We start from the raw sequence: 22,153 nt of genomic DNA on the forward strand, positions 1-22,153 counted from the left end.
CCACAAATTAACTGGCAATTCAGGGAGCACATAAGACTGAAAAAATCCAGAATGACCTTTTTTATCTTCCCATTTTAAAAAAACTAGAGCTTTGTTGAGGGGATTTACTCTGCCCTATACCTTGTAATTCTGTGACTGCTGCATGAGTGGGACAGGAATGAGGCCAATGTAGCTTAAAATAATAGATACATCAGCTCCAGTATCTAATAGTCCTTTAAATTTATGCCTTTGTATTGTTAGTTCCATTTTAGGGCATTCATGACCTATTTTTTGAACCCAATAGGCAGCATCAGTGGAACCAAATCCTCGATTCTTTTGGGGTGCCTTTTGCAGGGTTTGGCCTTCTCTTAAAGGAGGTAAGAGGATTAATTGAGCAATTTTTATATCAAGGGAGATAGTGACTATATTCCTCAGAGTGTGAACCATTACTTTAATTTCCCCTATATAATCCGAACCTATTACTCCAGGAGAACAAAAAATTCTCTTATAGTTAAATTACTTTTGCCTAATAAAAGTCCTATTTTGTTACTGGGAAGTAACCCAAAAATTCCAGTGGGTATAGCTTGAGGTCCCAACTCTGGAGTTAATACAAATTGAGAGGTGGAATTGAGGTCCAGTCTTGCACTACCTGTTGTTGCTTGGATTAGTTGGGCAATGTTTGGCCTGCTGGAATCATAATTTGCTGAGGAAACACCTACATTACCCCTATTGTTTGATGGGGCTGGGAAGGGCCCCATTGTCCATTTCCCTGGCTTTTGGTGGTATATTTAGATTTACACTGAGAGGGGAATGCTTCTCCACCACTGCTCCGGGTCTGCCCCACCCATCACGACCCGGTGAGGCGGACAGTCCCGCTGTGGCTTGCGTTTCTAAGAGGGGACTATGATGGGTACATGCTGGTGGCTGCTCAGGCGCAAGGTGGCAGTAGCCTCCACGGCTTCTCTGAATCCTTTGCCCTTGGGCATTATATCTAGACTTACACTCATTTGCCCAGTGTTTCCCTCTCCTACAACGTGGGCAGAGGTCCAGAGCCTTAAGGACTGGTCGTCCTTGAGGGAGAGGCCAAGACTGATATCCCAGGGGAGTAGGGCAGTTTCTAGCAAAATGCCCTACACCCCCACACTGGAAACAATATCCATGGGCAAAAGTACTTCCCCAACTTTTCTTCCTTTGCTTGTTCTGCCTTTTATCAAAGTATCGTCCTGGAAATCTCGCCTTAATGTCTGTGGCAAAAGCAAGACCTTGCATGTATGAAATCCTAACATTAGCACACATTCTCATATAGTCCTCTATATCTCCCTTCTTGCAGTGAGGCCGAAGTGCAGCCCAACAAGCTGAATTAGCATTTTCATATGCTAATTGCTTTATCAAAATCTTTCCTACATTTTTATCCTCTACTATTCTTTTGACTGCTTGAATTAGCCATGAAACAAATTCTTAATATTGTTCATTAGGACCTTGCCTAATTTTTCCAAATTCTTCCGTTTTGGCCCCTGAAGTAGGCAGGCATTTCCATGCCTTTGTGGCTATCTGATTAATTATATCATAAATAGTTAGTTGATACTCTAATTGATTTGCTGTATGGGCATATTGTCCTTCTCCAGTTAACATATCTGCAGTAAAAACAACCTCCTCTTGCTGATTTTTCTCATCCTGCTCCATGGCCTTTTCATAAAAGTCTGATTTTCATAGCAAATAATCACTCCCGGAGAGACAGGCATGAGCAATCGCCTTCCAGTCATTTGGTGGTAGAGCCTTTGCACTAATAGTATCTAATAAACCAAGTGTAAAAGGGGCACTAGGCCCATACTGAGCACAAGGAAGTTTTTTTTTTCAGTTTTAAAAGGTACAAGTTCATGCTCTCTCACTAGTTTCCCTTATTGTTCTTTCTACAACAGGAAAACAGGTAAAGCCAGTTATTGTTTCCCTTATATTTCAAGCTTGGTCTATTGTTGGAGTGGGGATTTCCCAGATTTTGAGCTATAGACTGTGGAATTAGCCGGATAATGGTACGGAGGAGCAGAGGATTGAATGTAAGAAGGAGCCGAGGGTAGCGGAGGTCTCGCTGTTAAGACAGCCATAGCTGCAAAATTTTTATCCCCCGAGTCATTCTTAGACTCCAAGTTGTTTCCACATTCACATCTCTCTACTTCTGGCTCACCCTGATACTCTTTCTCATATGAAAATACTTCTACGAAAAGGTCTCTTATTTTTGATCCTAGCACTCCCATATATATTTTCTCTCAAATTATTTCTTATAATTTCTCACCAAACTCTACTTAAAAGCTTAACTCTTTAAAAGCTTTATACTTACTTTGTATGCACACTTCTGGGGCTTCCATAACCTCTCCTCTTTCCCTTTTCTGATGACCACACGTATGGGTGCCAATTGTTGGGGTCCAACCACAGCAAGTATATACAGGGGTCCCGAACAGGAAAAGGTATGGAATTAAAATAAATGATAGACAGAGACTTAAAGATATATATCGGTTCAGGAGGATGCCATGGCAAACAGTCTCTACTGTTCATTAGCTGTAATGTCTGTGCTCCCAGAAGCACATCCACTTTTATTCATAGAAAAAATGTGGTCCATCAGAAATTCAATTAAGTTTCCAAGGCAACTCACAGACAATACCAACCATACCATCCAAATCTGCTTTACACTAATAAGAAACTAGCTTCCAGCCTCCTCTGGAGTACATGGGTGAGACAAATGAGAATCAGGTGTAGCTCTTTGTTAACGAGGCAAATGAGGTGGGGTTCAGGCCCAGCACCTCTGTCCAGATTGCAAAAATACCCTGTTTATTTATTTGGTCCCCAACAATTAAATCCAATTGGTTTAGTCTGTCATTTAATGCTACTGTTTCTTTGTTAATTTTCTGTCTGGAGGATCTATTCATTGAAATTAGTAGGGTATTAAAATACCCTACTATTATAGTATTCCTGTCGATCTCGTCCTTTTTGTCCATCAAAATCTGCTTTATATATGTATTTAGCTGCATAAATATGTACAATGGTTATAGCCTCCTGTTGGATTGCTCCCTTCATTATTATGTAATGAGCTTCTTTTTCCCTTACTATAGCCTTTGTTTTAAATGCTATTTTGTCAGATATAAGTACTTCTACTCCAGCTTTTGTTAAATTTCCGTTTTCATGAAATACTTTTTTTCCATCCCTTCACTTTCAGTCTATGTGTTCTTTTGTTCTGAGGTGAGTCTTTTGTTGACAGCATATATATGGGTTCTGTTTTCCTATCCATGTAGCTATGCTGTGTCTTTTGATTAGATCATTTAACCCACTTATATTTAAGGTTATTTTTGATATTTACTTTTATTTATTGCCATTTTATTATCTGAACTTACAATCTTCTTTTTCTCAATTTCTTTTTCCCTTTTCTTTTATTATAGCAGGCCTCTTAACTTTTATGCAGTACTGGTTGGTTCTAATGAGTTCCTTGAGTCTTTTTTGTCTGAGAAATGTTTTACTCCTTCAATTTTAATTGATAGCTTTGCTGGATAAAGTAGTCTTGGTTATAGGTTCCTGCTTTGCATCACTTGATTATTTCTTGTCAATCCCTTCTGGCCTCAAGTGTTTCTGTTGAGAAGTTGGATGTCATATTTGTGGGGGTTCCTCTGTAGGTGATTAACTGCTTTTCTCTTGCAGCTTTTAGTATTCAAACTTTGTCTCTTTACTTTAGCATTTTAATTATGATGTGTTTTGATGTAGTCTTCTTTAAGTTCATCTTTAATGAGACTCACTGTGCTTCTTGTATTTGTGTGACTTTTCCTTCACCGATTTAGGGAAATTTTAGCTATCCTTTCTTCAAACAAGTTATCTATCCCTTGTTAGTTCTCCTCTCCTTCAGGAACTCTTATGATGCAGATGTTGTTTCTCTTCATGTTGTTGCAGAAGTCTTTTAAAGTTTCCTCAGTCTTTTTGAGCCTCTTTTCTTTTTGCTGCTCTACTTGTGTGCTTATGTTTATCTTGTCCTATAAATCAGTGATTTGATCCTCCACTTCATCCAGCCTGCTGTTGATCTCTTCTAGTGTAGTCTTCCTTTTTGATATTGTATTTGTCATTTCTGATTGGTTCTTTTTTATTATTTCAGTGTTCTTTTTGATACTGGCTATCTCTTTGTTTAAATTCTCATCATGGTCATCCATTGTTGCTTTAATATCCTTGAGCATCCAAAAATCATTACTTTAAACTCTGTGTCTGGTAATTTGGTTACTTCCATTTCATTTAGTTATTTTTCTGGGGATATATCTTGTTGATTCATTTGGGTCATATTTCTTTGTATTCACATTTTGTATGTGTATTAGGTAGTGCTGTCTCACTTTGAAATTTGTTGTGCTGTCTTAATGAGGAAGATGGGCTCAGTGGTACTGACCTAGAGGCCACCTGAGTTTCTTGCTCTTGGAATATTTCTTGAGTATTGTATTTAGCCTTCTGTTGTACGTAAGTTTTGAGTGCAGCTGGTCCTTTCATGGTTGCAGTTATCCCTTCAGCCTGGCTGACTCTAAGGGTCAACCTTGATCATATGTATTAGACAGTGTGCAGTGTCTGTTCTGTTGGGCATATTTATTTTCTGCTGTGTCTGATGCCTGCTGGACTCCTCTTTTGGGTATGCTGCTTGTGTAGCTAACTGAATCTAGCATTGGTACTGTCTGCCATCCACTATTAGTTGTGTTGGTTTTGGGTCTTCTTGAGTTGGCATCAGCTGTTGTTTGTAACCTGCTTTGGGCTAACTGTCTGGAGCTACTGTTCTGTTTGCTGTTTGCATCTGCATTTTCTGTGCCTGGGTAATGTGGGAGGGGCCAACCTGTGTACAAGGATCAGTTTCCTACTGCTTAGAGATGACAACAGCTCTGTAAAAACTTCAAGCTCCATAAGAATTACTTCCACTTTTTAGCTTCTCCACCTCCCCTTGAAGCTGCATGGTTTTCCCACAGTCTTCTGTAGAAAGAATGTAGTGTGTACTCACACTGGCCTCACCCCACCAACCCTTCTACAGGTTGCAAGATTGATAGTTTAGGGTACAACCAATGTTGGTAGGACCCCCTACATCAGGGGTCTCCTGGCCATCAGCTCAGTATCAAGAAAGTGGCCCTTACTATAGAGCCTAATGCCTAACACACTTCTGGGATTCTATTTCTCCCCAGTGAGGCGAGCAGCAGTTTCATATTGGGTGCGGCCCACAGTCTCTTCTACAGCTATCCTTCTAGCTTGTTAGCCTCTGTTCTCAGGGAGGAAGACTGAGAGTCCTCCCCTGGGGCTGACTATGGTTCCTACCAGAAAGTGGCTAAGCCCTTTAACCAGACGCAACAGTAGGGGGAGACCCACACTTTGAATATCCATTCTCCAAGACTCTCTCCCTTCTCTCTGTGGAACCTAGCCTAGTGGGGCAAGATATCCAGAATCAGGGCTGGCTGATTGTTAAGCTCATTGGGCCCTATCCAGTGCCCACAAGCCACTGTGACAGTGCTGATAACAGAAAGCAGAACTCACTACAGGTGGGCCCAGATCTGATGAGCCCTCCCTTAGGACACACTGCCAGCAAAGGTTGTTAGGTCCTGAACCAATGCTCTCTGCAGCTGGCCTCTGGAGTGCCAGCCCTGGGCCTCCCTGGAGGGAACCTGGTACAGACCAGTGTGGGACACTGCCTGTGACTTGCCCTCAGCCACTTTCACAGAGCTACAGGCAATCTACTGTTTGTGGCTGCCTCTTCTGGTCCCAGGTACAACTGGAAATACCAAGCTGCACATGTAAGCTGGCTTTTCCCCACACTGGACCTGGGGGAAAGTCAGCAATACAATAAGGTTCTCTCAGTTCTGCTTCCTGCAGCCTCTGTCTGCTGGCTGCCTGTTAGTCTTGGCCACTGAAATAAAACTTCTGGTAGAGTCTAGAGCAGTGGTAGTTAACCTGGTCCCTACCACTCACTAGTGGGCATTCCAGCTTTCATGGTGGGCAGTAGCGAAGCAACCAAATTATAAATAAAAAGATAGATTTAACTATAATAAGTTGTTTTATAAAGATTTATTCTGTCAAACTTAGTGAAATCCGACATAAAGTACTTGGTAAGTAATTATTATCATATGCTTTAACTTGCTGTAACTCTGCTTTATAAATTTTATAAAGTAAAGTTACTTCTCTACTTTATAAATCACCATTACTGTAGAACTGGTGGGCGGTTAGAAAATTTTACTACTAACAGAGAACAAAAGTGGGCAGTAGGTATAAAAAGGTTGACTACACCTGGTCTAGAGCCTGGGGCAATTTAATTCAGGAATTAGGAAGGGTGGTGGGTGTGGCTCTGCCTCTTAGCCCCAGGTATCAGTCTGTCCAGACTTTTTTCACAGACCCCCAGGATTCCAGTGGGTATGGCCTCTGAGACCCATAGATGTGATCTTCCCACATTTCAGACAGCTTTTACTGAATCTCCAGTGAGGCAGAAGCACCAGTCACAGCCTTGGAAGCATGCTGTGGAGAAAGCTCTGGCCTCAATGCCAGAAAACTGGGTCACTGACAAGCCCCCTGCTTCCTGGTTTCTTAGAATGGTCCAGTCCCCTAAGAGTGGGGCAAGAGAGACTCCTAAGTGTGGGGCAGTTGCTTTCCCCAGGGTGATGTCACATGGAGGGCACTTCTTCACCCAAGAAAGATGGTGACTATTGTACAGTATTGGAGAATGACTCAGCACAGGGGTTCTGGTTGCTGTCCCCCACAGTGTCTCTCCCTAGGCCACTGACTTCTCACTTTCCTCATGCAACTCTAGTCCTCTCAGCCCTCCCTCTGCCAGAGCCCTGGGTAAGTAGCTATGAATGAAATTTTTTGTGCTGGCCCTTTAAGATGGAGCCTGTGTTTCTGAGAGCTCCCATCTCTTTCTCGTAAACAGAAACCTCTGATCTTTTCACCACCAAGTACTATGTGAGCACTTCTTCTAGGCTTTGAGGCTCTAGGCTGTGGTGCCAGGCCAGGGGCTTAGGACCTGCACACCTCAGGACAATCCTCCCCACAGTGAAATTCCCTCCATATCCTCCACCACCACTCCCTCCTGTGAGTAGGGGAACCCTTTTCATGTCCCTGCCTTTCCTACCATTCTCGATGTGGCATCTTCTGTGATTCTTGATTATAGACTCCTCTTCCTTTAGTCCAAAGTTGGTTTTTCAAGATGATTGTTCTTAATGTAATCCAATTTGGTCTTGGGAGGTAGCAGTTGGAATGTCCACCTACTCCGTTGCCATCTTAGACTCCTCCAAAATATTGTTTTTTACATGCCCAATTAGTCAGACTATTCATTTACTTACAACACCCCCTCATTTGTGCCACTCATCCTCCCTAATTAAAAACCCTGAAGCTAGCACAAAGAAGCATAATAGGAGGAGATGACATCCACGGCCTTTTGTTCTGCACACTATGATTCAGCTGCAGCAGACTTCTTGCCAACCTAAAATAAGTAGTCCTTTTGGCCTGTGCAATGGCTCATGCTGCATCTTTATCTAATAAGCTCCCCCCCCCCTTTTTTTGCAACCAGCTCCAGCTCATAAAATTCATTTTTTTCTCAGAACCAACATTTCTGCACCTGGAGGTATCTTGTCCTTCTTTCTACTGAATTCCTATCACATTCATCTCATACCTGCTACAGCTCTGATCACATTATATGGCCATGGTGTATTTATGAGACTATCTCCCACTGGACTGTGAACTCCTGGAAAACACGGACTAAAACTGACTTATCTTTTAACCTTCCCACCTACATAAATACCTAGAAATGTTCTTGGCCCAGTAAGTACTCAGTAAATATTTGGAAAAATTATTATGAAGATCAGGAAGGTAAATGGTCTAAAGGGAAAAATAAAAACATCAAAATAATTGGGGTTCACCCTGGCCAGATAGTTTGATTGGTTAAAGAAAGCATCATCCTGACACACAGAGGTTGCAGATTCAATATCTGGTCAGGGCACATAAAGAAACAAATTAATGTTTCTCTCTCTCTCCCTCCTTTCCTCTCTGTAAAATCAATAAATTAAAAAAAAACAATAATGGGAACTCTTCAGAAGAAAAGAAATAGAAAGTGATTAGGGGAAAAGATTCAGTAAGAGAGGGTAGAAGTAGAGAAAATCCAGGAAGGGAACATGTAGGAAGTAGAGGAGTAAATAGATAAAACACAGGTGTCAGGAAGCAAAGTAACATGGTGAAAGGGAACAATGTGAGGTGTATGAAATTAGGGCAATAAAAATAGTCATCATTGTTTTATCAGATATTCCTGGTAAGTGAAGCTCACTTACCCCCAGCTGTCCCTAGACACAAAGAAGGATGAATGAAAGAAAAAGTTAAAGTGGAAAATGAGGCAGCAAACACTGCAGAATATGAACTTGGCCACTGACTTTGGCCTGAGTCTAGCACTGGCCTGCTCCATTGGCCTCCACTTCCTCAGCCTCTCTCTTCTATCTCAGGCCTGAGCTTTGTTTTCCCTTTTCTACATGGAGAGTCCATGTATACATAAGTTAAATATGTGAGAACAAATGGGCACATGTGGGCATACTTGTTTCCTACTGAGTTTTTTTTTTTTTTTACTCTGAAAAAAATACAAATGAGAATCTAATAGCAGGCCCTCAGCTGTTCCTGTCTTTGCTATATCAGAGGAGAGTATTTGTATAGCTCCCTAAGGAGGCTGTGACTCTGGCCCACAGCCTTGCAAGAATGGAAAACCCTGGTGTGCCTCCTAGCTTGTTGAATATGTTTACAGTGCATGAAGGGTGAGGTACTGTTGAAATGATGCATGTAAACACGCCATAGTATTTATTGTATCTTTAAGACAAAATGACTTTCTGACTCACCAAGCTCTCTTCCCAACAGGAGATTTGCCACTTGATGATTTAAGCCTTTTGGAGTTATTTCTCGAGTAATCAAAAAGTGTCTTGTGCCTATAGAAAGCAGCACAGAGCAGCCCTGGATGTAAGTCAGGAGCCCAGGTGTCTATTGTGGGCTCTGCCACTCAGTCCAAGGCTTTTTCTCATCTGTCAAATGGGAGTAATCTCACCCAGCCAGCTCATTAGGGTTACTCTGAGGATCAAATGACATAATTATATAGGACCTTACATGTGGCCAACATTTTACTGTTTTCAAGTGATTTCTACTACCATTTTTCTCATCCGATTCTCTCAACAACCCTGTCAATTGTTTTGATACTCATTTTATAGCTGAAGAAACTAAAACTCAAAAGGGAGAAGTTACTTGGCCAAAGCCACATAACTAGTAAACCAGGATGTTGCAAGTTTCCTACACACAAACCTGGTTACCCAGTGCTATTGACTTCAGGCTCTCTTGTTTCTTAACTTTCTTCAAGGTTCCTCCTTTCCACAGCCTCTGCAGGCTCAGTGTAAAGAGTTAACTAGCTTTTCTTTTGTTCCTTCTTCTCTCCTACTTTTTCTGGCTAGAAGAAAATACCAGCAGCCCCAACAAAGAAAACCAGCACCACCTTCAACATCGTGGGAACCACCTATCCCATCAACCTGGCAAAGGACACTGAGTTCTCTACCATCTCCAAGGGCGCTGCTCCCAGTGCCTCCTCAACTCCGACAATTATTGCTTCACCCAAGACCACCTACATTCAGGACATCCCAACTGAGACCAAAACCTACAACAGTGTCAGCAAGGTTGACAAAATTTCCCGCATCATCTTTCCTGTACTCTTTGCTATTTTCAATCTGGTCTATTGGGCCACATATGTCAACCGGGAGTCAGCTATCAAGGGTATGATCCGCAAACAGTAGATAATGGTTGCGCAGCAACCAGAGCACAGTATACTCTAGGAAGCACCCAGGCACCCAAACCCCAGGCTCCCCTTCCTGTGTTTCAGGATTTTTTTTAATCCCTACAAAGCTATGACTCTCAATTCACATTTGTGAATCTCAATGAATAAGAAAAAAAGAAAAAGTACTTGTCCCTCTAACATTGCTGAGTGTACTCTCATCAGAGCCAAACACTGTCATTCATCCAGTTGCTCATCTTAGTCTGCCAGTCTTCCCCAGCTGAAGGCACTGCATGTATTTCATTGCACTCTGCCAACTTCAAAAAGAAGAAACTGTATTACCTGTACTGGTATCCTTGGCTGTTTGAGAGTTCCAAACAAGGAGGATTGTAGACTGGTCAAGTTTAGATGATTCTGACTCAGAAAGGAGTCAGGTGAGGCTATCCTATGTAGTCCTGTCTGCCACCTTCCCTGCCCACAGCAAGGCCTGCTAGGCATAAATACTTATAGCAAAGGCAGAATCCAGTGCTAACCTCTGAACTTGGCCCCCAGCCTCTTTATTGGCTTGGAAGTTAGTGGGGACACTTGAGGCTCACCACTGTCTACTATGTATGGCCAAAACCAATATAAAAAACTGGGCCAGCCTGTTACCAAGGAGGATGGTGCCCTGCCATTCCAGGCCTTCAGGAAAATAGTACCTTCTTTTTGGTATATTTCTCCTACAGTCAAGATCTCTTATCTCAAACTCTCGACCCCTGTAGCCAGCTGCATACTGCTTAGTTTGGACTCATTGCTGCCAGCAAACTCTATAGGAAAACAATAAAATATTTTTTTAAAATTTATACTAAAAAGGTACAAAATATCTAAATCAAACATCTACACAAATAATTTGAAAAGGATTAGAGTGATAGGAAAGTCACTTCCCTGACAAGGTAACTAGTCAAGTACTAAATGGAGCAATTGATTTGGGCCAGGTGGTAGATGAGGCTTGAGGTCTAATCAAAAGAGAGGGCCACTGGCAGACAAAAATAAAATTCTTTCCATACCCTCCACATTCCACACCCTAGTTCAGGCCCAAGAACTTTCCTTCCACTGTGTCAGGAAACTCTGGTACTCCAATAATGCTGATTCTAATGGAGGGGTGGTGAATCAGAGTCTAGTCGATTTTTCAGTGAACTAAATCATTAACTTTATTACCATTTTGATAATATATTATTTAGGGGCCATTTGACTTTATTTGTTCTTAATGTGAGTAAAATAAATAGTTATAACAGTTTCATAAGGTAGATAAACTAAGTATGTGATGCTTGAGTGACTTGCCTAGGCTCCTCACAAGTTTCTGTAATAAAGAATCATCATATTCCTCTTGCCAAAGGCCAAAATGAAGACAGGATTGAGAAGTAAAGTCCACATTGACCTCAGAATCAGTACAATCTTAACAAGCCTGATGGGTCCTGAATGCAGTTTGTTTGAACACCAAAAATGTTTTTAGAAAGTCACAATGTGTTATCCAAGGAGACCAATTCTAATAGTCATGGCTCAAGAGGAATGAGATTAAGATAGCAGCACCCCACTACTCATACAGAATATCCTAGAAGCCCAAAGTAAAGTCACAGATGGTACCAGAAACAGATTCTCCCTGTCTTCCCCTATTCAAAGCTCCTACGGGACCTATCATTAGCTGCTGGTTGCCTTTTCACCTATTCTTTCCCCATCCCCTGCTTCCTTCCCATTGCTGGGTTAATGCATGCCAGTTTCATTATTCCTAAGAATGTGTAGGTAAATTTATGACTAGAAGAGTGTATTGTTGTGGACATGTGGGAATGGGGGTGGGGTGGGGCTGTTAATGATCATCTTAAGGAATTAGAATGGAAGCCTGACCTTTACCTCTTTGTAGAAATTGTGTTTCCTAATGCTTTGGTGCAATGTTTAGTGGCTGTTTATTAAAGTCTTTCTGAATTGTACTCAGGCTGGAGAAGTTTTTATGACCACTATTTGCCTAACATAGGTGATATTCTGTCCTTGGTTTTTACCCCCAGTCTTATACCACCCTTATTTTCCAGTTTTGAATAACACTGTCATATGCTGGAAAAATGTATACCTAGAGCAGGAGGCCTATTACTCTGATATCAAATAGAGTCCAGGTGAAAACATAGCTTGATTAACTCAGGGGTCTTATTACCCAATATGACAGAGAAGGAAACACCTGTATTTCTTATTCTGCAAAATTCACCCACTCCCAAGAAACAGAGGAAGCTATTTTTATTGAAATTCTAAAGGCTTTCCTTTTCCATTGGTTACTATTTCCCTAAGAAAATAGTTTCCTTAAGCAGAGAGAGAGTGAGTATCTAGTTGGTTGATCCATGTGTTGGGAAATGTATGATAACCCTTATTTATTACAGAGTTAGGAAAAATCTGGGGAATTATCTCATGAGATCTGCTTGAGGAAATCACCTGAATCCTAAGGGGTGGGAAAAGTATCCTTGGGAAAGTATTTCAAATAAAATAAAAGGCTTTCTTGTTTGAAATAACATCAGGGACTCAATGTGGCCCTCCGTGCATGTTCCAGCCCTTTGGTCAACTTATGGCTGTCCTGATTCTGTAGGCATTTCGCAGTCCCTGCCAAGTTCCACTATACCCCTAGAGCAACCATGTGAAGCACACATGGCTGACTCCCTAGCAAAATGCCTTATACTAATGTTTAAGTGTTTTTCTTTGAGAAGCTTCTGAAACTGCTTTGCTTCTGAAAAATATATCCCTAGTCTTAGGGGAAAACTCTAGCTGTTCCCTTCAAGATTTCCATTGCTTAATTAACCTGAGATTGAAAATTATTCAGAAAAATGAACAACTTGATCCCACCACAGTTGCTAAATGATGTGGGGCGGGTCCCTCCTCTGAAATGAGTCTTAGTTTTCCCATTAGTAAAATGGGGGTTTGATCAGAGCCAAGTCAACACAATACCCTTTCCAGCAGCTGCCCTTGTGCTCTACTTTAACCCTGAATATCACAACAACCTGGGGTCTCATAAAGCTCAACCCAGGAACACAAACCTCATCCTTTTGTTGCCTGTCACATAACTCAGATGGTAAGGACAGTTAAGAGGCTAAACCTGGGAATCCAGAAGCTAAACTCTCACATCTAGTAATGACCTCCTCGATATCCCCATCATATACTTGGCCTAAACTTTATGTGGGTCTTCTGTAAAGAGATGCAGGATTATTACTTATGCAGTTCTAGTCCCAGCATGGGTAAATGTAAGTCTAAAATTGAGAGTATTAAAAGGAGTACTGGTGTCAGGCAGGGCCTGCCAGATAAACCAAGAGCACAGATTAGGAGCAAAATACACCTCCTACTTTTTTTTCTCCAAAAGTTTGCCTTAAGGAAGAACAAAATCCCTCAGAAGGTACTCCCTAAACTTTTTGTCAACAACTCAAAATAATTCATGGGATCTGCACACACTGTTTCTGCATTCCCTTCTGTTAGCGGCAAAAGGTGGCCTACCTTCTGCCTAAGACTATAACCTCCTTTGTTCTTCATTCCCCCCTTTATAAGAATCCTAGTGTTTTTATCTGCTCTCAGTGAAGCTGCTCTTGCTGAGTCACCACTGCTCTGATTGCTAAAACATAAAGACATTTTTCAGTTCTCTTACTTGACCTGTCAGCAGTATTTGATACTGCTCACAGTGAATTTATTCTTTGCTTTTCATGATACCAGTCTCTTGATATCTCTGCCTTTCTTCCCTGCTCATTTCTGTTTCTCATGTTGTTGCTTTATTTAACTTCTCCTAACTCTTAAAGGCTTTGATTTCCTACAGTGTTTTCCCTCCTCTTTTTTCATTCTATACACTCTCCCTGAATGATCTCATCTGTCCTGATGGCTACAGTTACTGCATATTTCAATTACATTTGTTGTGTAACAAACCACCCCCAAATATAGTAGCAAAAAAACAACAGCAGTTAGTTATTCCCAGTAGAATGTGTCAGAAAAGTGGAGAGGGTACAGTAGCAATGACTTATCTTTGATCCACAATGCCCAGAATCTCAGATAAGAACACTCAAACAAGTGGGGGTGACTTTATTGACTGGAACATCTGAAGATGGAGGATCTGCTTCCACGCTCCATGTGGAAGGGGATTCTCTAGTTAGATGCAGGCGTATTAGTTGTCCTCTTCCAATCCTGTTCAGACAGGAACTAGTAGGTCATAAAGTAAGAAGATGAAAGAGGTTCTAGGTGCCATCCCAGGAAATGGGGTCCTTCACATGTCTGGCATCTGGGTAGTGATGTTTGAAAGACAACTTCAACTGGAACTGTTGACTGGTGCATCTATACATGGCCTTTTCTTGCAGCTTCTCACAGCATGGCAGCTGAGTACTAAAAGAGAGCTTTTCTAAAAGGAGCCTCTGGAGAACAAGCATTTCAAGAGAACCAGGTAGAAGCTGCATGGTGTTTACTCTCCTAACTTGAGAAGTAGCTGGATTCTTTAGGTTATAGCATAGTCACTAAAACCAGCCCAGATTGAAGAGGAGAAGCACAGACCTCACCTTTTAATGGAAAGAGTACCTAAAAATTTGCAGACATGTATGAAAACTACTATACTTCCTTTATGCTGATGACTGCCAAAATGTCATCTCTAGCCTAGTTATTTCACATCAAATTTAAAATGTTCAAAGCAGCACTCTTGACTCTTTAACCTGCACCATTATTTTAGTGATAATTCATATATTAATAAATAGAAGCATTATTTGCATAGATGCTCAAGCAAAAAACCAGAAATTACTAACAACTTTTCTCATTCCTACATCCAGCTTATCAGACAATCTTGTGTGCTCAGCTTCTAATTTTTTTTGTGTGTGTGTATTTTTCTGAAGCTGGAAACGGGGAGAGACAGTCAGACAGACTCCCGCATGCGCCCGACCGGGATCCACCCAGCACGCCCACCAGGGGCGACACTCTGCCCACCAGGGAGCGATGCTCTGCCCCTCCGGGGCGTCGCTCTGCCACGACCAGAGCCACTCTAGTGCCTGGGGCAGAGGCCAAGGAGCCATCTTTGCTCCAATGGAGCCTTGGCTGCGGGAGGGGAAGAGAGAGACAGAGAGGAAGGAGGGGGGGTGGGGGTGGAGAAGCAAATGGGCGCTTCTCCTATGTGCCCTGGCCAGGAATCGAACCCGGGTCCCCTGCACGCCAGGCGGACGCTCTACCACTGAGCCAACCAGCCAGGGCCTCAGCTTCTAATTTAAAGCTGATATTTTACCACATCCTCCTCACTTCAAACACTGGCATCGACTTCAGATATAGCTTTTTAAACTGTAAACCAAGTCAGTAGCTTATGACTTTCCCTGTCTTCAAAGCAAAATTTGTGGCCGCACCTGACCAGGCTATTTGGTGCACACTCGTGCATGATTTGGGCCTCCAAACAACAAATCATGCAGGTCTGCGATCCTGTCCTTCTGCTCACCAGAGCACGGAAACTAATTCATAGCCTCATCTACTACTTAATATAATACCCAGTCCCAACCATCTATTAAGCCTAACTAGAGAATCCAGGCAAGTGCAAACTTCATTCTTCAACCTCCCTTTGGCATGGAACAAAGCCAGCAGTCCTATCTAGATGTTCTCAGTCAGTGGCACACCCACAGCCTTGACCTCAAAGATTGAACAGTTGCCTTACTGAAAAATAGACTCTAATAGCAGGACCCATTTGTCCAAGGACATCACCAGCAGACATATCTAGAAAACAAAACTGAGGTACCTGGTGAGAAACTGTCTCTGCTAAAATAAACTTGCAAAGTCTGGAAGAGGAGACCACTTACTCAAATGTGTAAATACTAATGTAAGTAATCAAGGATCATAAAAAATCAGATAAATATTTACATCACCAAAGAAAACTAATAAAGCTCTAATTAATAACTGACCCTCAAGAAATGAAGATCTGTGAAGTGTCAAATAATTCCAAATAATCCTCTTAAAGATGTTTAGTTAACTATAAGAACACAGACATGCAACTAAACAAAATTAGAAGAACAATCTAGAACCAAAAGGAGAAGTTCAACAAAGAAATAAAAACAAACAACCCCTCCCCCAGAAATCATAGAGCTGAAAAATACAATACATGAACTAAAGAACTAAGTAGGAAGCTTCAAAAGCAGACTCAAAGACATAGAAAAAAGAACCAGTAAAGACATTTGAAATTATCCAATCAGAGAAAGAAAAAGAAAAAGAAATAATTAGGGATTTGTGGAACACAATGAAAAAAAATAGTATGTAAATTCAAGGAAAAGAGAAAGAGAAAGGAACAGGACATATATAGTATAAAGTAATAATGGCTGAAAACTTCCCAAACCTGGGGAAAGGAATAGACATCCAATCCAAGAATTCCAAATAAGGTAAACTTGCATAGGACTACACTGAGACACATTATAATTAAATTGCAAAAACCAAAAAATTTTAAAAGCAGCAAGAGAAAAGACAAAGATTACATACAAGGGAACCTCTATAAGAATATAGGCTGATTTCTCAACAGAAACTTTTCAGGCCAGAAAAAAAGTGGGATGACATACTCAAATATTGAAAGAAGAAACTGTCAACCCAAGATCACTATACCTGGCTAAGCTTGCCCTTCAAATAAGAACTTAAGGCTTTCTCCAAAAAACAAAGCTGAGAGAGTTCATCACCATTAAGTCTGCCTTACAAAAAATGCTAAAGAGAGTTTTTTGAGTAGAGATAAAAAAAAGATGCTAATTAACATCATAAAAACATAAGAAGACAGTTCAAAACCTAGTAGTACTGGTAAATATATAGTAAAACAATCTGTAATACGGTAATGGTGGTGCATAATTCCTTTAAAATTATAGTTTAAAAGTTAAAAAAACAAGTAGTAAATATAGTTATAAATACAATATGTTATTAGTTACACAAAGTAAGAAATATGTAAATTGTAACATCAATGACCTAAATTGTGAGGGGGAAGAAAAGTAAAAGTGTAAAGCTTAGAAATTTTATTGAAGTTAAGTTGTTATTAGTTTAAAATAAGGCATTATACTTTTAAGATATTTTATGTGTCTCATAGTAACTACAAGGAAAAAATCTGTAGTAATTACACAAAAGAATATGGTAAACAAACAAAAGCACACTGATACAACAAGACATCAAAACACAAAATGGACAGCAGGATAAGAAATAAATAATGGGTCTACAAAACTACCAAAAAACAATAAATAGAATGGAAATGGTCTTTACATATGAATAATTAATATAAACATAAATTAATTAAATTATCCAATTAAAAGACACAAAATAGCTGAATGTATTAAAAATGTAGATCCAAGTTATGCTACCTAGAAAAGATTCACTTTAGCCTTAAAAACATGAATAGATTGTGGGTGAAGAAATGGACAAAGACATTAAGCAAATAGTAAACAGAGAAAAAGCAGAGGTATCTATACTCATATCAGACAAAATATAAATTAAACTAAAAATGGTAAAAAGAGATAAGGTCATGATGGAATAATAAAGGGTTCAATCCATCAGGAAAGATGTAACAACTGTAAATATCTATGAGCCCAACTTCAAAGCACCTAAATATAAGCAAATACTTACAGAGATAAAAGGAGAAATAATCAACAGCACAATAAGATTTGGGAATGTTATAATACCCTACTCTCAACAATGGATACATCATCCAGACAGAAAGGCAACAGGGAAATGGCAAATTTGAACAAGGTGATAGAACAAATGAACCTAACAGCTACATAGAGAAAATTCTATGTGACAACAGCATAATGCATTGTTCTAAAGTGCACATGAAACATTTTCTAGGATAGAACATATGTAGGCCACAAAATAAGTCTTAGTAAACTAAAAAAAGATTGAAATCATACTAAGCATTTTCTTTGACTATAATGGTATGAAAATAGAATCAATAATAGGATGAAAAACAGAAAATTCACAAATACATAAAAATTAATTCTCTTCTGAACAACCAATTGATCAAAGAAAAAATTAAAGATAAAATAAAAAGTACCTGGTGAAAAGTGTAATGGAAACAGAACATATCAAAATTTATGGGATGTAGCAAAAGCAATTCAAAAAAAGGAATTTCATAGCAACAAATGCCTACATTAAGAAGCAAGAAATATCTCAAATAAACAATCTAACTCTATACTTTAAAAAAGCTAGAAAAAAACCTGAGCCCATAGTTAGCAGAAAGAAGGAAATAATAATGATAAAAGCAGAAATAAATTAGAGAATAAAAAGCAATAGGAAAGAATAACTAAACCAAGAGTTTGCTCTTCAAAAAAAAAAAAAAAAAAAAAAGAAAAGAAAAGAAAACCTTTAGCTAGACTAACCAAAGAAAACACAGAGAGGACCCAAATCAACAAAATTATAAGTTACTATGAACAATTATACACCAACATATTGGACAGCATAGAATAAATAGAAAAATTCTTATACATACAAACTGGCAAGAATGAGTCAGGAGAAATGCAAGTCTGAATAGACCAATTACTAGTAAGAAAATAAAATCAGTAATCAAAAATTTCTCAATGAAGAAAAGCCTAGGACCAGATGGCTTCACTGATAACTTAGCAAACATTTAAAAATTAACAATAATATTTCTCAAACTCTTCCAAAAACATTGAAGAAGAGGGAACATTCTTAAACTCATCTTATGAGGTAGGATTTACTCTTTTATGAAAGCCAGAAAAAGGTACTACCAAAAAAAAGAAAACTAGGCCCTGGCCGGTTGGCTCAGTGATAGAGCATTGGCCTGGCGTGCAGAGGTCCCGGGTTCGATTCCCAGCCAGGGCACACAGGAGAGGCGCCCATCTGCCTCTCCACCCCTCCCCCTCTCCTTCCTCTCTGTCTCTCTCTTCCCCTCCCGCAGCGAGGCTCCATTGGAGCAAAGATGGCACGGGCACTGGGGATGGCTCCTTGGCCTCTGCCCCAGGCGCTAGAGTGGCTCTGGTCGCGGTAGAGCGACACCCCGGAGGGGCAGAGCATCGCCCCCTGGTGGGCAGAGCGTCGCCCCCTGGTGGGCGTTCTGGATGGCTCCCGGTCGGGCGCATGCGGGAGTCTGCCTGACTGTCTCTCCCCGTTTCCAGCTTCAGAAAAATACAAAAAAAAAAAAAAAAAAGAAAGAAAAAAGAAAAAGAAAACTACATACCAATATCCCTAATGAATATAGATGTAAACAACTCTCAATAAAATTTTCTAAATGAAATAAAAACCCAAAAAACTAGTAAATTGAATTCAGCAGCACATTTAGAGAATCACTTATCATAATCAAGTGGGATTTACACCTGGTATGTAAGAATTTTTCAACATACATGAATCAATAAATGTGATAGAATACATTAATAGAATGAAAGAAAAAATCATATGATCATCTCAATAGATGCAGACAAAAGCATTTGACAAAATTCAAAATCCATTCATGATAAAAAATCCTTAACAAATTAGGTATAGAATGAACACACCTTAAAATAATAAAACCATATATGATAAGTTCACAGCTAACACAAACTAGTGAAAGGTTTAAAACTTTTCCTCTAAGATCAAGAATAAGACAAGGGTGCTCATTTTCACTGTTCTTATGCAAATTAGTATTTGAAGTTCTGGCCAGAGGAATGAGGCAAGAAAGAAATAAAAGGTGTCAGAATTGGAAAAGAAGTAAAATTGTCTCTATTTGTGAACTTTGTATGCTTTATGCTTTATCTTCAAATAACTGTTAGATCTAATCAACAAATTCAGTAAAGTTGTAAGACACAAATTAGCAAACTAAAACCAGTAGTGTTTCTACACACTAACAATAAATTATCTGAAAATATTAAAATAATGATCCAATTTACAATATGATCAAAAGAAAAAGATATTTAGGAATAAACTTAACCAAGAAAGTCAAAGATCACTATTCTGAAAACTACAATACATTAATAAAAGAAATTGAAGATACGAATAAATGGAAAGGTATTCCACATTCATGGGTTGAAAGAATTAAAATGTCAATACTTCCAAAAGTCATCTATAGATTCAGAGCAATAGCTATAAAGATTCTAATGGCATTTTTAGTAAAAGTAAAAACAAAAACAAAAAATAACATCCTGAAATTTATGTGGAATCACAAAAGACTAAATGCTCAAAGCAATTCTGAAAAGAACAAAAGAGGGAGGCATCACAGTTTCTGATTTTAAGTTATACTATAAAGCTATAATAATCAAAACAGTATGATACTTGCATAAAAACAAATAGATCAATGAAAGCCCAGAAATAAACCCAAGCAAATATAGTCGAGTTATATTTAACAAGGGATCCATAAATACTCAATTAAGAAATGACAGTCTCTTCACTAAAGAGTGCTGGGAAAATTGGGTATTCAAATGTAAAAGGATGAAACTAGACCTCTACTTTACATTATATCCAAAAGTCAGTTCAAAATGGATTAAAAACTTAAGTGTAAAACCTAAAATCATAAAACTCCTAGAAGAAAATATAGGAAAAAGTATCTTTTACATGGGACTTGACAATGATATTTTTGGACATGACAGCTAAAGCACAAGTAACAAAACCAAAAATAAGCAAGGGGGATTACAAACTAAAATGATTCTACATAGGAAAAGAAATAAGAAAGTAAAAAAACAATCTACAGAATGGAAAAAATATTTGCAAATCTTATATGTGATAAAGTGCTACTATCTAAAGTATATAGGGAATTCATACAACTCAATAACAAAAAGAAAATAATCCAATTAAAATGGGCAAAAGAACTGAGTTGACATTTAAAAAATATATCTATGAATGGCCATTAGGTACATGTAAAGATGCTCACCATCACTAATCATCAGGGTAATGAAAATCAAAACCATACTGAGATGTCACCCGCACCTGTTAGAAAAGATATCATCAAAAAAAGCATAGAGGGAAGAAATTCTGGTCAAGATTGTGGCATAGATAAATGATGCACTCAAATCTTCCCACAAACATATCAAAATTACAACTAAAGTACAGGATAACCATCATTCAGAACAACCTGAAATCTAGCTGAACAGAAGGCCTACAACTAGGATATAAAGAAGAAACCATGTTGAGACTGGTAGGAGGGGCAGAGATTCTAAATGGGCAGGACCCACACTCAATTAAAAATTGGGAGGGATATATGAGCTGTGTAGATTTCCCCAAAAGAGCGAAGTGTCCCAGCTCTACACTAGGCTCGCCAGCTCAGGGTTCCAGTGCCGGGCAAAGAAGTCTCCATAAATTCTGGCTTTAAATACCAGGAAAGATTGTGAATGAGTGAGACAGAAGGCTTCTGGACTCCAGCTTTTCTCTTAAAGGGCCTGTTCATGAACTTATTTGGACTAACTTGCTCAGAATTTCACCACTGGGGCAACACCTCAAAAGGGGCCAGAGCCATGTTGGCAGGAACTGAATTGTATGTAGTCAAGAAGTGTTGGAGGGACAAAGCCTATTTATTGTTTCTTTGCTGAACCTTGCTCACACAGATCTGGTGAGTAGGTGCCATTTCCTTAGTCTCCTCCAACTTGCTAACACTGTTCACTCAACCCTGGTGATCCCCTGAGACCCCACCCCACTCAACTTGTAGGCCAAACCATGCCATTTCCTATGGCTTTCCATTACAAACAAACTATGCAATTGACTTTCCTAAAATCTGTAAAAGCAAAAAAAAAAAAAAAAACAAACAAAAAAACAGCAGCATGCATCCTTTGGATGCCCCATACCTCTTATTAAGTAGTTCCTGGCCTAGCATCATTGGTAGCTGGCCTTGTTTCACATCTTGGTTGTTGCTGGGCACCTTCAAGCCCAGCACAAGTAGTAGCCATCTGCAGATTGCTTTGTAGCTCATGCCATGTGTCACCAGGCAGGGTTTAGGTGGTGGCTGACCTTGGCCTATACCTCCTGGGAGAGAACAGAGCCAGTGCACATGGTCGGCAGCTTCAGACCATGCCAAATTACAATTCAACCATCTCAACAAGGGACACACTCAATGGACAGCCTTGGCAGGCACCAAAACCCCACTAAGGAGTTTTGCTTCATAGGATCAGAACAGTGTAGTTGCAGCTGATACTCACAGCTGATTGGTTTGGGTTTAAATCCTTCCCATTGACTTGCTAAGAGCAACCAAGGTTCAACTATAATAGAAGGCTTCATACAGCCAACAATGGGGGGATGCATCTGGAGCACCCAGTTTGGGTAAACAGAAAGACTACACCACTGGACCATATAATACACCTACTATGTAATGCCACTCTGTCAAGATGAAGAGATGTATTATCTCTACCTAATACATAGAATCAAAGAAAGGGAGGTTGCAGAAATGAGGAGACAAAGAATGTCCCTAATGAAAGAACAGAACAAAACTCCAGAAAAAGAACGAAAATGGATGTCAGC

At 39.7% G+C, this 22,153-nt stretch overlaps 1 protein-coding gene across 3 annotated transcripts in view; it reads left to right on the forward strand.

Moving 5' to 3' along the window:
- The window catches only part of GABRA3 (gamma-aminobutyric acid type A receptor subunit alpha3), a 449,120-nt gene extending 438,357 nt beyond the window's left edge, over positions 1 to 10,763 (forward strand). For 2 of the 3 annotated variants that reach the window (XM_066357176.1, XM_066357177.1), the window contains exon 10: positions 9,438 to 10,763. In XM_066357176.1, coding sequence (XP_066213273.1) covers positions 9,438 to 9,773 — 336 coding nt within the window. In that variant the 3' untranslated portion in view covers positions 9,774 to 10,763. The remainder of the gene's footprint in view (positions 1 to 9,437) is intronic. The other variant, XM_066357178.1, reaches the window with a different exon arrangement.
- The last annotated feature ends 11,390 nt before the right edge of the window (positions 10,764 to 22,153 follow it).

Source organism: Saccopteryx leptura, chromosome X, assembly GCF_036850995.1.
Source record: "Saccopteryx leptura isolate mSacLep1 chromosome X, mSacLep1_pri_phased_curated, whole genome shotgun sequence".
NCBI classification, from domain to species: domain Eukaryota; kingdom Metazoa; phylum Chordata; class Mammalia; order Chiroptera; family Emballonuridae; genus Saccopteryx; species Saccopteryx leptura.